This window comes from Elgaria multicarinata, chromosome 1 (assembly GCF_023053635.1).
Source record: "Elgaria multicarinata webbii isolate HBS135686 ecotype San Diego chromosome 1, rElgMul1.1.pri, whole genome shotgun sequence".
Taxonomy (NCBI): Eukaryota; Metazoa; Chordata; class Lepidosauria; order Squamata; family Anguidae; genus Elgaria; species Elgaria multicarinata.
Window position 1 is genome coordinate 153,316,707 of NC_086171.1, and position 14,521 is coordinate 153,331,227.

The 14,521-nt window shown below is 39.9% G+C and overlaps 1 protein-coding gene across 7 annotated transcripts in view; it reads right to left on the bottom strand.

Annotated features, from left to right (window-relative positions):
* MAST2 (microtubule associated serine/threonine kinase 2) overlaps nt 1-14,521 on the bottom strand; it is a 181,331-nt gene that overhangs the window by 67,002 nt on the left and 99,808 nt on the right. For all 7 annotated transcript variants that reach the window (XM_063139611.1, XM_063139602.1, XM_063139594.1 and 4 more), the window contains 2 exons: nt 9,681-9,772; nt 2,654-2,729 (listed from right to left, as the gene is read on the bottom strand). In XM_063139611.1, coding sequence (XP_062995681.1) covers nt 2,654-2,729; nt 9,681-9,772 — 168 coding nt within the window. The remainder of the gene's footprint in view (nt 1-2,653; nt 2,730-9,680; nt 9,773-14,521) is intronic.

Genomic DNA, 14,521 nt, shown 5'->3' on the forward strand with positions numbered 1-14,521 from the left:
CTTTTAAACAAAATATTCACACTGTCTTTGTGCTGAGAGGCAAGCTATATGTGATGTTACACTGTAGTGGTGTGTAAAGGACCTAACAACTACTTTCTCCATTTTAAAATGCCTCAAAAGGGGACAATTTGCATCACAGAAAGGGCAGGAGGGAAAGAAGTGCTTTTATTCATTCATTGCTCAGTAGTACAACCATGAAGGAGTAAAAGGAGAGCAATTGACAGAGGAAGAAATTAGTGCTCCCTTCAATGCCAGTCACCTCCTCCTGAAAGCACTTCGCAATGGAGAAGGTAATGTCAAAACTTTATTTGTAACATCTACTTGTCCACCTGTCTGGGCAATGTCTTGAAGACACCAAGCAAATGGCATTTTCATCTTCTCAGATTCCCAAGCTGCCACACTTTCTAGAAGAATATTGCACATAGCTATATTAAGAATATGCACCACAATCTGAGCATCCTCCTTTTGCTATACCATGGTTAACAAATGCAAGCTAATGACAAGATTACTTCATAGCCATTAATTTTCTGAACCAGCATATGTGTAAGCTGCCAGAACAGTTTTACAAATAGTGAGATTTAGAGGCTGTAGTCTGTATTCTGAAACATAGTGCTGTATCTCAATGTGACAACAAATTACCAGAACAATGTAAGCACCATGACCATTTTATCTAGTACTGGTTTCTCTGGTTTTTCTTCATGAATTCTCAACAGAAATTGCATCCTTAGTCAGAACTATTTGGATGCTGAAGCTCAGTTATTTTTATGTACTTTATAAGGTAGCTTCTGGCAATAGTGCTGCAAAATATTAGAGCAGCCTTGCTCAACCTGGTGCGCTCCAGATGTGTTGGATTACAACTCCCATTACCGCTAGCTATATAGAGGCCTCTTTTCAGCTTGTTGCCTCTACCTTGGTGCAGATAAATGTACTACAAACTAGAGCTCTTCATTTGTGAAGATGTCTGCTATGATTTTCAATTGTGGACTTTCAATCTACCAAAATAAACCAAATTACTATGAATGAGTATATGGCTACAACTGCAAACATCTGCTGGCAACAGTATTTTGTTCTCTACTAGTCCAAAGTAACAAGCCTTATTCTGCATAGTAACAAGCCTTATTCTGCATTTGTCATCCTTGATACTCTTGATACTTCCATTTAGGGAAACTGAACATTTCCCTAAATGGGTAGTGTTTAAAGCAGATAAATACTTATCTCAAATGAAATTCATCTGAATACTATAGGCCCTTCCAAATTTTAATCAGACTGTGGAAACATTTCACTCATATAGTATAGAAAATTTAACTGAACATTAAACTTGTTTTGTTAAATCTTTGTTAATAGCATAATTAAAAAATAAATTGTGAAAAGAAAGAATTTGCATTATTCAGTAAAGGCAAGTCTTAACTATTTACTTCCATCTTCTAAGTCCATTTGCTGAAATCAAATAAGGAATGTGTAACTTCCTTCGCACAGCATACTTGTCTTCTTGGAAAAAACATGCATAATCCTTTGTTTTAGTATAAAATGTTTCTAACATTTTGTACTATTCAATATAGTTAATGGCAGTCACCACATTTATGGAGCTCCATGAAATGTGAAGGTATCAAGAAGGGTAGAAATAGCAATGCAGAAGGTGAACAAGACGTGTGATACTTTCCTGATGAGGGCAGGCTGTAGCACAATGTGACACATAACATATTGCATTTCATCTCTGAGTAGTTCCAGATATACAGCGTTAACTGTTTGAAAAAGGATATAACATTTCTCTTGTTTGAGAACTGCAACCACTTAAGTATAGTGATTGAGTAAGGCAAGTTCTCAAGCTGCCCACCTCCCATGACAGTTTTTCTTTGGACAGAGACTAGATCTTAAGGATGGGTGGTTTTGGCCATCCTGCATTAACCCTGAATGGTCAGGCTCACTAAGAACCAAAGCTAAATGAGATCAACAAATGAAATGGTTTTCAGCCACATCCCCAAGGGAATGGCTAAGAGTATGGGAGATCCACCTGCATTGGGCCTCGGTCCACTGCCATTCTTCTTCCAAACTTTATCCAGCAATTGGGCTGGGCCAGGGTGAAAGCTGCCTCACTCAAGCCAGGTGCACAAGTTAAGGTCAAAGTCCTGTATGCCAAACCAATTAGAAGTATGGCTAATAAAGCTGTGGTCTGTTATTCAACTATATGTACCAGCTCCTTCTTTTCTTCCCCATTCCCACTGCGGGATACAGGGAAGTGCAACTTCATAACTCTTTGCATCTCTTGCTGTTTATGTTCAAATATAGGCACAAAAACATAGAACCAATTTTCTTAAAGATAGGCACAAGCATAAACATTTGAGTGAACCACTGTACAGATAAAAACTGTATGTTTTTATCTGTACGCTGCCCTGAGATCTTAGTGATATAGGGTGGGATATAAATATTTTAAATAATAATAAATCTTGTAGATATATGTGGCTTTGATTTTTTTCCAGTATTTTAACTTCTGGATGGAAAGCTAGCAAAAAACAAAGTTAAAAATAATACTCAAGAGTTAGTGAGTCAGTCAAACAAACATACATGTACAAATTACATTAAGCAGCAGAAAACATGAATGCTCTCACATAGCTTTTACATGCTAATTAGAACAAACAAAAACATGTACACATACCTTCGTGCAGGAACAAAGGAAAAGTGAGAAGGCGCATTTGGGGAGAAATTTCTGGGACTATCCAATGGACTTCCACCTGTTCAAAGGAGTTCAAAAAATTAACATTTGTACTGCATTCACAACTTACAATTTCTATTATTATATTTGATAAGCATATGATATGCTGTATGAGTGCTTGAGACTTACAAGTGCAGTTGCTAATAATCTTTTTTCATGTCTATTTTTATTCTATGTCAGTCTAAGATGTCTGATCTTTCATTGTTTCTACAGCTGCAAATATAAATACATTTATTTGAACACAGGATTGAAAGTGATGCAATATTTTGAAAAAAATGGCATTAAGAGAATTAGGATACCTGTTCAGTGCAATATAAAAATATAAGAAGAGCCCTATTGTGGGAATTCTGTTCCCACAATAGGCAATCAAATGGCTATGGGAAACCAACAAGCAGTATATGAGCACAATAGCACACTGCTTCTGAATCTGGAAGTAATATAAAGCCATCATGACTAGTAGCTATTGATAGCCAATCCTCCATGAATTTGTCTAATCCCCTTTTAGGACCCTTCAAGTGGGCTGCCACATCTGGTGGGCGCAAATTTCATAGTTTAACTATGTACTGTGTAAGAAAGTATTTCCTTTAGTCTGTCCATTCAGCTCTCAATATTCAATTTCAAAATATTATTGCTCACTTTTGTAGTGAGGAATATCTAACGCTGGAGTCCCCAACAAAGCGCCCGTGAAGACCTCCCTCAGCGCCTGCATAACCACAGTGCCTTATAAAGTACAAAGAGGTGAGAGAGGAAATGAGAAGATTGTTTCCCTTTCTCACTTCCTCTATCAATTCTATGTGCTTTTCCAGGCTGAGAAATCTATCCAGTCTGGAAAAATACAGGGGTGACAGAGGAAGGCTGAAATAGGAAGGCTGAAGTAACCAAGATAGAATGTGCCATGCAAAAATGTTTTAGACAGAAGGAAGGAAGGGAGGGAGGAAGGGAGATGCAAGCTTATAGGGAAGGTGCAACTGGAGTGACATGAGGGGGAGGGGAGGAAAGTGAAGAGAAAGAGCAGAACATGTCTGTGCTGGGTTGTCGTTTTTTTCACCTTCTCTTGAGTCCTTGTGTGATCCCTCGGCCTCTCTCTGCGTGTGTGTGTGTGCGTGTGTGGTTTCTCCCTCATCCCCACACTGAATATGTATGTCTGTGGTTTCTCCCTCCTCTCCATGCCCTGTATATGTATGTATGTTTTACTCTTTCTCCCCCAGTATATGTGGGGAGCCATTTTGTACATAAGCATGCCTCATTAGTGGCAGCCATTTTGTCATGGCTCCCATGACATTCTCTCAAAATTCTAAATGTACTCATGTGTTTAAAAAGGTTGGGACACTTTACGTTGTGTTGATTTCCATTAGACAACTTATATTTTAGGCACCTGTGGCAGGACGTGAGGGCAAACAACAGAAAAGTGGCTTTCATTCAGCTTTAGTGATTAACAACATGCAAATTATACAGTCTTCATTCATCAGATGCAGGGGGAATTCACTTCATTCAGGTTAGTATTCAAGGTAAGGAAGGTCTTCTATCTTTTTGTCAACTGATTGGAGGCAAGTATAAGTCCTCTCTATAGTTTCAGACAATTAAGCTCTGGAGGAGATTGACTTTTTAGTTAGAAATGAGGAATACATTCCTCTCCCGTCTAACTGCCTTGTGACCAGAGATGAAGTACTCAAAGGAGAGGATAAGGAGGCTCTGTGGGAAGGTTTCATTAATTTTGGTTAAGGGCATCCATCCAACCACTCTCATTTAGGTGGAGATGGCTCATCCTCTTCCCTGCTTGGAAGTTCAGCCAGGCACCACTGTGGAACTTCTCTAGCTTCTCATCTTCCCCACTCTTTTCTCCTGATGTCCTCACCTTGCTTTCTTCACCTTGTGTGCTTTCTCCCCAGTGGACAAAAAATTTATTTCTTTTCTCCTTTCCTTCCATCTCATTTGCCCACTCCTTCATGTCTTGTGTCTCCCTTTCCTCTCTTCCTGCATGCCTCTTTCTCCCTTTTAAATTTCTGCTCCATCTCCTCCCACCCAGGTAGCAACAATGCTGTTCAGCTATTCCTTTGTCTGACCTCCAGTTTGACAGGCAGGTCTCCAGAGAACTCTGTTTGCTTCTCTGTCCAATGCTGGTACCCGCCGCCAGTCTGGAAGTGGAGGGGACAACCAGCTAGACCTCTGCCCATTCCTTTCAGGTAACATCAACATACTATGTCTGACTGAATAAATGAAACAAGCTGTGAATACATGCAGCTCAGCACTCAATCTGGGAGCAACCTCTAACTCCTCAACGACAGGTTGATGGGGTTTGAGTGGCATATTTCTTTCCAGACTCTAGAATTTTAATTAGATCCCAGTTGGGGTATTTCTCAGTTTAAGATGAAAAACAATTAGTAGTCCTACACTACTTGTCAAAGTGAAACACTGAAAATGGAAGATGAAAGGGGAATTTAAGGATTGTAGCTTTGTACTACATATGAAGAATTTATTTGAATAATCTTATGTTTTAAAAAATATACAAAAACATAAATCAGAAACAGGGGCCTTGTGTATAAATTTCTAAGAAAATGATCAAGTTCTGATTTAAAGAATTTGTGACATAAAAGTTGTTATGAACAATGTAACATTACTTGTGGTGTAGGACAAGGCTAGGCATCCTGTTCAGTCCCACAGGAACATTTGTTGTTGGGGGGGGGTGGCATTTGTCCCATGTTGTCTGTGCCAGAGCAAGAGGCAGGTGAACATGAAAGTTGCAGAGATTCCTATCGGTGGGCCCTTGGCAGGTGCCAAATCATTCTTTTCTTTCCCCCTTACCCCCTCCTCCAGAATTTCTTTCCCTCCATTAGCACCTCTTCTTCTTTCTACCCACCTTCTGCTGCCTAATGACCCTTTTCTCCTCCCGCCGCTGCCTTTCCTGTCTACCCACCCACCCACTCCGCCCACTGCCACCAATGAGCTGCCTAACACCAAGAAAGAAGGAAGTTTTCCATTTTGCCAGCCTCCTGTTTCCTGGCCCTGCAGAGGTAGAGGGAAGCGGCAGCAGCATGCTAGTGTGGTTGGTGGGCAGCGAAAGGGGGTGAGAAAGGGGGTCTTGGTGGGCATCAGTGCTTCCATGGGTGTACATTGCTGACCCCTGCTGTAAAGTGTAGGCTATATAATATGACTGTCATGAATGATCCTCAGAGATGACATCATTTTATTAAATATAGCATTGCTCATGATCAGGCAGGGGAAAAGTAATTTACTTTCAAGGCTTTGGTCTTCAGAGATGAAATATTCATTTTTCTTAAGCTTTATAAAAGGGGGAGGGGTGAATAGAATGAAAGCAGAGCTATGGGTGGCACTAGCTCAGAGGGCTGGCCAATGAATATCGAGGAGCCTTGCAACCTGGTAGGATCCAGGGAATACTTGGAATACTACACTGGTTAGTTGTTTATGTAGATTTATTTACACTCACACACTTTGTGGAGGTATCCTCCTAAGAATGCCTAAACGCAGCTTGTGATTAGGTGAAAGCCTATGAAGTGAGGAATATTTTCTAGTGAGCAATCAAATATACTCAAACTCAATCGCAATGTTTGGCATATGGAGGGGGGGGGATAAAACCCTGGAAGTAATGTCACTAATCAGAGGAACTTCATGCTACTCCTCATGAACCTCTCAAATCCTATTAGTTTCAAACTAGATATCACATTCTCAGGAAAACGCATACTGTGAATTTCAAATTAATAGAATAATTCTTTAATAAACTGGGCTATATTATGCATGGATTAAAAAAATGGAAACTGAAATTTAAGGTAAAGCGAATTCACTACTGCTAATTAGGATAACAGGAATACTCCTTGTGCATAAAGATTACTATTAGGGGGAAGATGGCAAGCATGGTCCTTAACTACTTAGATGAATTGTTTGTACATCCAGTGAAACCTGTAAAATACTACAAGTTTTAATAGTAAATGGGTTTTAGATAATCTTCTCTGGTCTAGGAGACAGCATAAGACCTACTGTATTTATGACATGATTAAATAAGTTTCTGTCATGTCTAGCCCTGCTCCCCTTAGATTGGAGGAAGGAGTTTCAGGGGATCAATCAGAAGTTAAAGCATTCTGGGAAAAGGCTTTCCGTTCTTCTTCTTGAAAGGACAATTGCCTTGCTTAGTTTGCATAGTTTTGCCTAGAGGAAAGTTCCTAGAGATTAGACTCTCTTCAGGTGGGAAGAGATGTTTATTGCTTGAATAAAGCTTTGTGGATTACTTGGCAGACCTCTTTATTATCTCCCAATAAGGTAGGAGCTCTTCATTGCTCCTGAAGAAGGGTTGTTTACTGGGGGGAAATGCTAGTGTTATTTCTTTAGTTTATCCCCCCAATCAGGCGGGCATCAGCACCCAGAATACTTCAGCAACTGCCAGAGCCTTAAAGCCGCAGCAAAATCAACCGCTGATGACGGCACTTTTAAGAAAACTCCACCAAGCGCTCAAGCAACATCAGGTGGTTGTGAGCTATCATTTAATTCCCTGCAATGCTATGTCATTGTTCAGAGCCCCGCTGCCTGATAACTCTAAAGGGCCTACGGATTCAGGAGGGACTCATCCAGAGTACACTTTCCCCCAAACTCCCTCAAACCTGGAGTTGCTCCTGATTTAAATAAACTGTTTATTAACACATTTCAAGGTTGTTGCCTCTTATTTCTGCCACTTACTAGTGCTGGCCCCTATTATTCTTTTTCTTTAGCAGTTTCAGGAATTATTTACAACACTACTTTATTAAGAATCTGTGCCATGAAACCATCCATATAACGGTAAATTTATTTGAAAGCTAAACTATTACTGATTTAACAAGCGCGTGCACACACACACACAAGCTTGACTGTTACTTGCAAAAAAAAATGGTTGTTGAGATGTCAATTAAAACTGCTTGATATATTCTTGAAGGGAAAATTGTTTTCAAAATTTTCAGTGACAGGATCCTGTCTTTAGAAAAGCCAGGATCCTGTCTTAGAGTTCTGAAACAGTGATCCCAATTCTGTCAACAGGTCAGAGATAACCATTTAAACTCTCCTTCGAGAAGTTAAGGAAGACTTTGTTTGGATACCAGCCATGTAAGATAAGGGGCTCTTGAATCAGAGGAGCAGATGGCTCATTGTAGTTGAACTGCTACCAATTTTCTCCTAAAGATTTTTTCAATATTTCTGCACAAAGAGGGTGTAGGGGATACTCTGTCATCTAGTATGAAGACTTTGAACATAATGAATTGTAGCATTTTACTAATAACGTGGAAGCCAACAATACCCACTGTTTTCAGCATGTGCTTAAATTCTATTCATACTTCTTGGCAGGGTAATTATAGCATCTGGAGTTCCCCAGCAGGATTGGATCAATGCCAAAGTTTAGAATAGACTAGCAGGGCTGTCTGGGTCAGCATCTCCAGAAAGGGAGACATCATCTTTCTTAACTTTATTAGGTAGAGGAGGAGTAAGAAATCTTTTTCAGGCCAAAGGTTGCACTCATTTGTACATAACCTGGGGGCAGGGGCATTCCAGCAGTGGGTAGAACCAGACCCCAAAATGGGCGGGGTGAAAGTAGCACTCTATCTCCCTTCTTCTCCCATACCCCCGCTCCTTATCTCTCTCTCTCCCCACTTGTCACTTTTATGGTTTGCTGAGAAATTTGATTAGTTAAGAGATCACTGCGCACAAGGAGAAGGACGAAAGCGGAGTGAGCAAGTCCCAGTCTCCCTGCTGCTTGCCCATGTAGCATCACCAAAGCTGGGTTATTGTTATATGTTAAATCAAGCCAATGACAAACCACATATAATTTCTCTTTCAACTGTAGCCATCTTACTTTACCCTTGAAATAGCTTTGTAAGAGGCATATCTATCTGGATAAATTATGCATACATAATAGCAGAAACAATATGGTAAAAATACGTCCTCTTTCAGTCTTTAAAATGCTAAGCATCAAAGTATCTCAACTTCCTTGAACAGGATTAGTAACAGGACAGTTTTTTCAGGTGAAAGGTTTGTTGCAATCTGACCCTGAACGAGAAATGGTCTCTCTCCCTCCTTGACTTGCTGTGATATGTTTGCAAGGTAAAATGGCCTGCATCCAGCATGACTTGGCCTCCACAGTTAGTGCAGTTCCATTAACGGAGGTATCCACAGCACCATCTGGTCCAGTTGTTTTCAATGAGTTTCAGGTGCTGAGACACAAGGGGTCTATATTCCAAATACAGAATAAAGGCACAGAGTTCATTGGACTGATTTGGTCTTCAGGGGGCAATAGGCAGTACCCAACGATGCCTGTGTGCTAATGGGATCCACCACTAGCACAATGTTAAGCTAGATCATGCGGCAATCAGAAATGAATGAAATGCTCATTTTGGTAGTGGCAGAGGTCAGCAGAGTTGCAGAAGGGCACTTAGCTGACTCTCCCATTCCAGAAATGAGCGTTCCTGCTCATTTCCAGGGTTGCTGTCAAAAGCACAAGTTCCTGTTGTGCTTGCAGTGGATACCATGAGTGCAACAGAAACGATGGGAGCAGAGTTGCAGTACTAGATATTCCCAAATATGTTTTAGAAGCATTTGGTGGAGAACAGCACAAGAGAATAGGGAACAAGAAACAGGAATCCTTCTCTAACAGTAAAAGAGGCAGGGCAAAAGGTTACAGAAAAGAAACATGATAGCAATATAAAAAGTCTTCTACACAAAATAAAACTTGGGTTTATTTTTAAAAAGTTGTGCAACTAAGAACTCCAATCCTCCAAATAGAGAGGTGATTAACTGCATTATGTCATGATACCCAAGCTACAGGCAACAGACAGATGCTATTCCTGTTTGTTGCCAAAATTAAGGACACAAATTATTAATAAGCTTTCGCTCAGTTTAGTCCCAAAGACTAATTTCACTTCAAAACAGATGTCCAGTATAATGAAAAAATAGCAGCTCTGTCAACAACGATGAACAGATAGATCATATTTTCCATTACCTGCATGGCCATGGAGTGGAGAATGTGGCCGTGGAAGTGTTGGAGATGTGCTGGATGTTACAATCAAGCTCTTTCGATTACTGGTCCGACAGCTGAAATAAAAGTGAACACACATACTCAAATAAGGGTCAGAAATGTTTTGTGGCATTTATAACATGTTTGTACTGATTAAGAAGATTTATTTGTGTCATTTATCTGGGCCCTCCTCTCGGTCCCACCACCATCACAGACATGCCTCGTGGGAATGCGGGGTGTGTGTGTGTGTTTCTCGGTGGCTCCTCCAGGGCTCTGGAACTCCCTTCCCAAGGAAGCTAGACTGGCTCCCTTTATGGTGTGCTTCCAGAGGCAGGCAAAAACTTTTTTATTTGGGGAAGAGATGGACCTCTGCATATGCAGTATTTATGTGTTGGATTTTCTTTTTAAATTATTTGAATTTTAAATGTTTTCAAATGTTTTAATATTGCAGCATGTTTAATTATATTTTTAATTTTTGCATATTTCTGTTTTTATGTTTTAACTGTATATGTTTTAATTTGTAAAGCCACCTTGAGTCCGTATTGGGGAAAAGGTGGGATGATGATGATGATAATAATAATAATAATAATAATAATAATTTCTGAGAGGAATATAAAAACACTGATCTATACAATGTCTTTGTTACAACACTGGTATATTACATTTGATACTATACAAGAGTTTTTACAGAGCTTTGAAGTTTTATTCTGGTGCCTTGTATACGGTGCTATTAATTTCAACTCTCTAAATCTCGCAGCTTCCCAAATTATATAGGAAGAACTCATGGATTGCAGCAATAGAAAGAGTAGAATTTGGAAGTGTGAATATAATGTTGTGAGCCCAGGAATTACTAAGATTTTTTGCCATCAATAGTGAACAAAATCACACTAATGCTAGTGCAAAACTTTCAAAATAAACAATACCCAGCTAGGTTTATCATTCTTTAATATTAGATAAGTTTCGCATCCTATGTTAGAATCTTGCCCCCGCCCCTCACACACACGACAATTAGTTCCCCTGACAAGGATGGTTTGAAAACCTTTGAGAGAGCACCCCCTGCTTCTGAATGTGTGTGCGTTGCTTATCAGCTCATGAACAGGACGGAGCAGAGAAGCATATAAGATCAAGCCCACTGGCTTTGAGCTTTCGTCTCACTCCAAGGGGCAATAAGCGCATTCCTGGCTTGGAGACTTTTTTCCAGTCCTGAGGGAATGGCCGTGAGTCTATTCTGGGGGCTCCAATAGATACACAGCTGAAACAGCTTCATTGGCTGGTGAGAGAGGTGTGACCTTTCTTTGTATATATATTCTGCATCCATTTTCTATCAATAAACTGTCATCTTTTTGCACAAGCGGCCTTGCTTCTTGGTAAACAAAAGAATCTGATTTGACTGGGTTCTGACAAAATCAGAACCCCAGATCAATACAACCTGTAAGCCAATTATTCGGGGAGAAGCCTTGACAGGTCACAAGTCTTATCTCGCTTTCTCCTGATTTAAAGTATACAGTGACTAGATGTTCTTTTACCTCAGACTGAAAATAAATGTTAATACCACCAAGCAAGCTATATCTTTGAGACTCCCATCTGAATTTCAGCACATTTATTAACTTAGTACAGCCTTCTTCAACTGGGAACCCTCTAGATGTTTTGGACTACAACTCCCAGCATTTCAGACTATTGGCCATGATGGCTGGTGGTGATGGGAGTTGAAGTCCATAAGAATGTAAGAGCCATGCTGAATCAGACCAAAGCCTTATCTAGTCCAGCATTCTGTTCCTATATGGTCCATCCAGCCAATCACACATGAGTTCTGATGAAGGGAAAAAGGGGATCACCAAACTTGAATGGAGGCACCCTCTGTGAATAAGAGCCCCAGCTACAATAGATGCCTCCTGCTCATTCCAACCATTTCTGCTTTGTCAGGAGGAGAAATGTTGAAAGGGCAGAAGTAAAAAATAAGCCTGCTAATTGTACATTCATAAAGCAGATACAGAAAGGATGCCAAGGTAACTCATTTTACCAGGGATAACTGGTCTTTCTGGGCTGGAGGGACATGAAACACCCAACTGCAATTGTGTTCCTCCCCAAACCCATGTAAAAAAATTATGTATATCCTGATCACACTTCCACCATTCTCCATACGTGGCACCAGCATGACAAAACGCTGGCTGTTGCTGTGGAGTATTTCCCCTTGCACCAAGCTTCACTGTTTTCATTTGCACAGTGCACAAGCACAGAACCTTCCCATGAAACAACTGGGGAATGGCATTGGGGAGGCCTGCCTAGGGCAACCTACTGATGCTCTCCCTGATAGGCAGAAAGTTTGTTTGTTGTTGTTGTTGTTTTAAAAAAAGAGCAAGCCACAGTACACAACAGCCTCGTACGGAACAAAGTTGTAGGGGAGAGGTAGAATGGGCACTGCCAGGCAACCTAGAATTGTTCAGAGGATGTGCCCGCCAGCCAATAAAAATGGCTGTGGGACTGGCTGCAGGAGCAACTTATTTTCTTTTGGTGATTCTTTTTTCTTTCATGTTGCTGAGTTCATGTCACGGATTGGTTGCTTATCTTCTCCACTTCTTAATTTTGGATTAAATTCAAAAAAATAATTGTGTGTGAGTGAGTCTATGTGTTAGCGAGTGAAAGACAACATGTATGCACCCTTCTTAACAAAGTTCTTTTTTCTGTTCAGCTGAGAAGAGTCAGCCAAAACTAAGTAAAGCCAATTTCTTCCTTTTATTTGTGGGGAGGGTAGCTGACTGCTATTGCTATGGGGCACTGCATTTTTTCAAAGATATAATGGCTGTGAGTCATTTTTTTCTGTGCAAGATGTGGTGGTTATGTGGCAGTAGCTTTTTTTCTGAGCAAGATATTGAAGTGGGCTTACGAATTTTTATCAGACCCACATCTCTTTACTATGAAATTGTATGTGTGTTTGCATGTGCTGGCTTTGGTGGGTCTGTGGTTACAGAAAAATAGCTCAAGGGGGTTCTTTGTTTTTACAATTTAGTTGGATTTGTGATTACATGGAGAAAAAGTAATGGATGCCTTGTTGCTTTTGTTTAGCAAAACAAGTTGTTGTTGGCTCCACCCCTACTGGCTCCTTGGCTCTGCTGGCTTGTGCTCTGAGGGCCACACCAGTCACATTGGCCATCAGCCACCACTGCAATTTACCTGCCTTCTTCCTAACTGGTCTTCTTTCACTTATGTGCAACCATCCCTGGGTTGGAAAGTGGGGAAGCCAGGAAGCATCCCTCAAGGGCTTGTATTTTGTTTCAAGGTTTTCTACTGCCAGCCCATTTATTAGCACATCTCAAACCTACTTAAGCTTCTTCCTAATTACAACTCCTACTGCTGCCACCCATTTCAATCTAAATTGCACCGTGCATAGCGTGTATTCGGCAAAATGTGTATGCTATCAAATATTTTTAAAAGCACAACAAGCATAGTTATCTAAGAGACCTGTAACAATACTGTAAGTTGCCACGGAAACAGAAAGGTGGGAAATTACTTATATTGCATAGAGTTAGCCATGTATTCCTGTATTTAAAAATAAAAATTGTTACATGTGCTTAAGAGTTCCAAATACCGTTAGTACTCAACACTATGAAACACTGGCCTCAGATATTGTAACAGGATACTATGTCTCAGCACTCTGGATCAGCAAGGTAAGGTATGAGAACATTTACAAGCGGAAGGAAAGGCAGATATGCATACATTGCAATATGGAGTAATGTTGTCTCCAATAAAGATATTTCAGGCGAAGAACTTGTTCATTAGAGCACTATCAGGCTGTATTGAAAGGGCTATTGCCATTTTGATCTCCACTACCACCCCTTTTTTAAAATGTTTTCAGTCATGCTTGACATTTCCATATTTAGAACTTAATGACTTCACAGCTGGCAAGTGGCGAGTTAATAGTGTCAGAGACAAAGCAATGATTTTAAAAATGGCTCCAGCCAGCTACCTTTAAAGGGGTATTTTCTTCTTTTTAAAAAATTAGAAAGCCATTTATGTTTACTCTTTTAGAAGGTTTTAAACTAATCTGAATCCTCAGCAACTATCTTGAATCAACTGGCTGCTATACATATCTAACCAGAAGTGACTGATCACTAGTAGTCAAAAAACTATTGCAACTCTCGGGTAAGATTTTTCTTAACACTATTCTGTATAAAAAATAGATATTTTGACGATGCAAACAAATATTTGACATTTTTTCTTCACAATGAATACACATCTAAAATTGACATGTTAATGAAAAGCACCAGCTGCACAGCAACATTAACTAGATATGGAAGTTATAGCTTTAATTATAGTAATTTAGAGATGGAAGCAATTTTGCGAGCAATCGTACCACTGAGAACAGGAATAATTAAGTCCTTCAAAATAGATAACAAGCAAGAAAGCATCCGGTATAAGGTTGTCTCCATATTCAATAACAGTTTAAAAAGGTATCTGCCCTAGAACAAATGAAACTGTTAAGTCTTCTCCATGTTGTACATATGATAATTTGGATAACAGTGTCACAAACAAGAATGTGCCATGCACATTCTATTATTCTCTCTTCCATACTGTGAATGAAGTAATACATTCGTTACAATCAAAATAACTAATGATATACATTCTGTGACAGTATGGAATTCTCCGCCAAGGGAAATCCATCTGAGACCAAGTCTAGTGATTTTAAGAAAACATTGCAAAACATAAGTTAATTAGGACTTCACAGAGATAGTGCAATTTTGCTGCAGATGTGCTATGTTTAAGGAACATATTTATTTATTTATTTATTACATTTCTATACCGCCCATTAGCCAGAGCTCTCTGGGCAG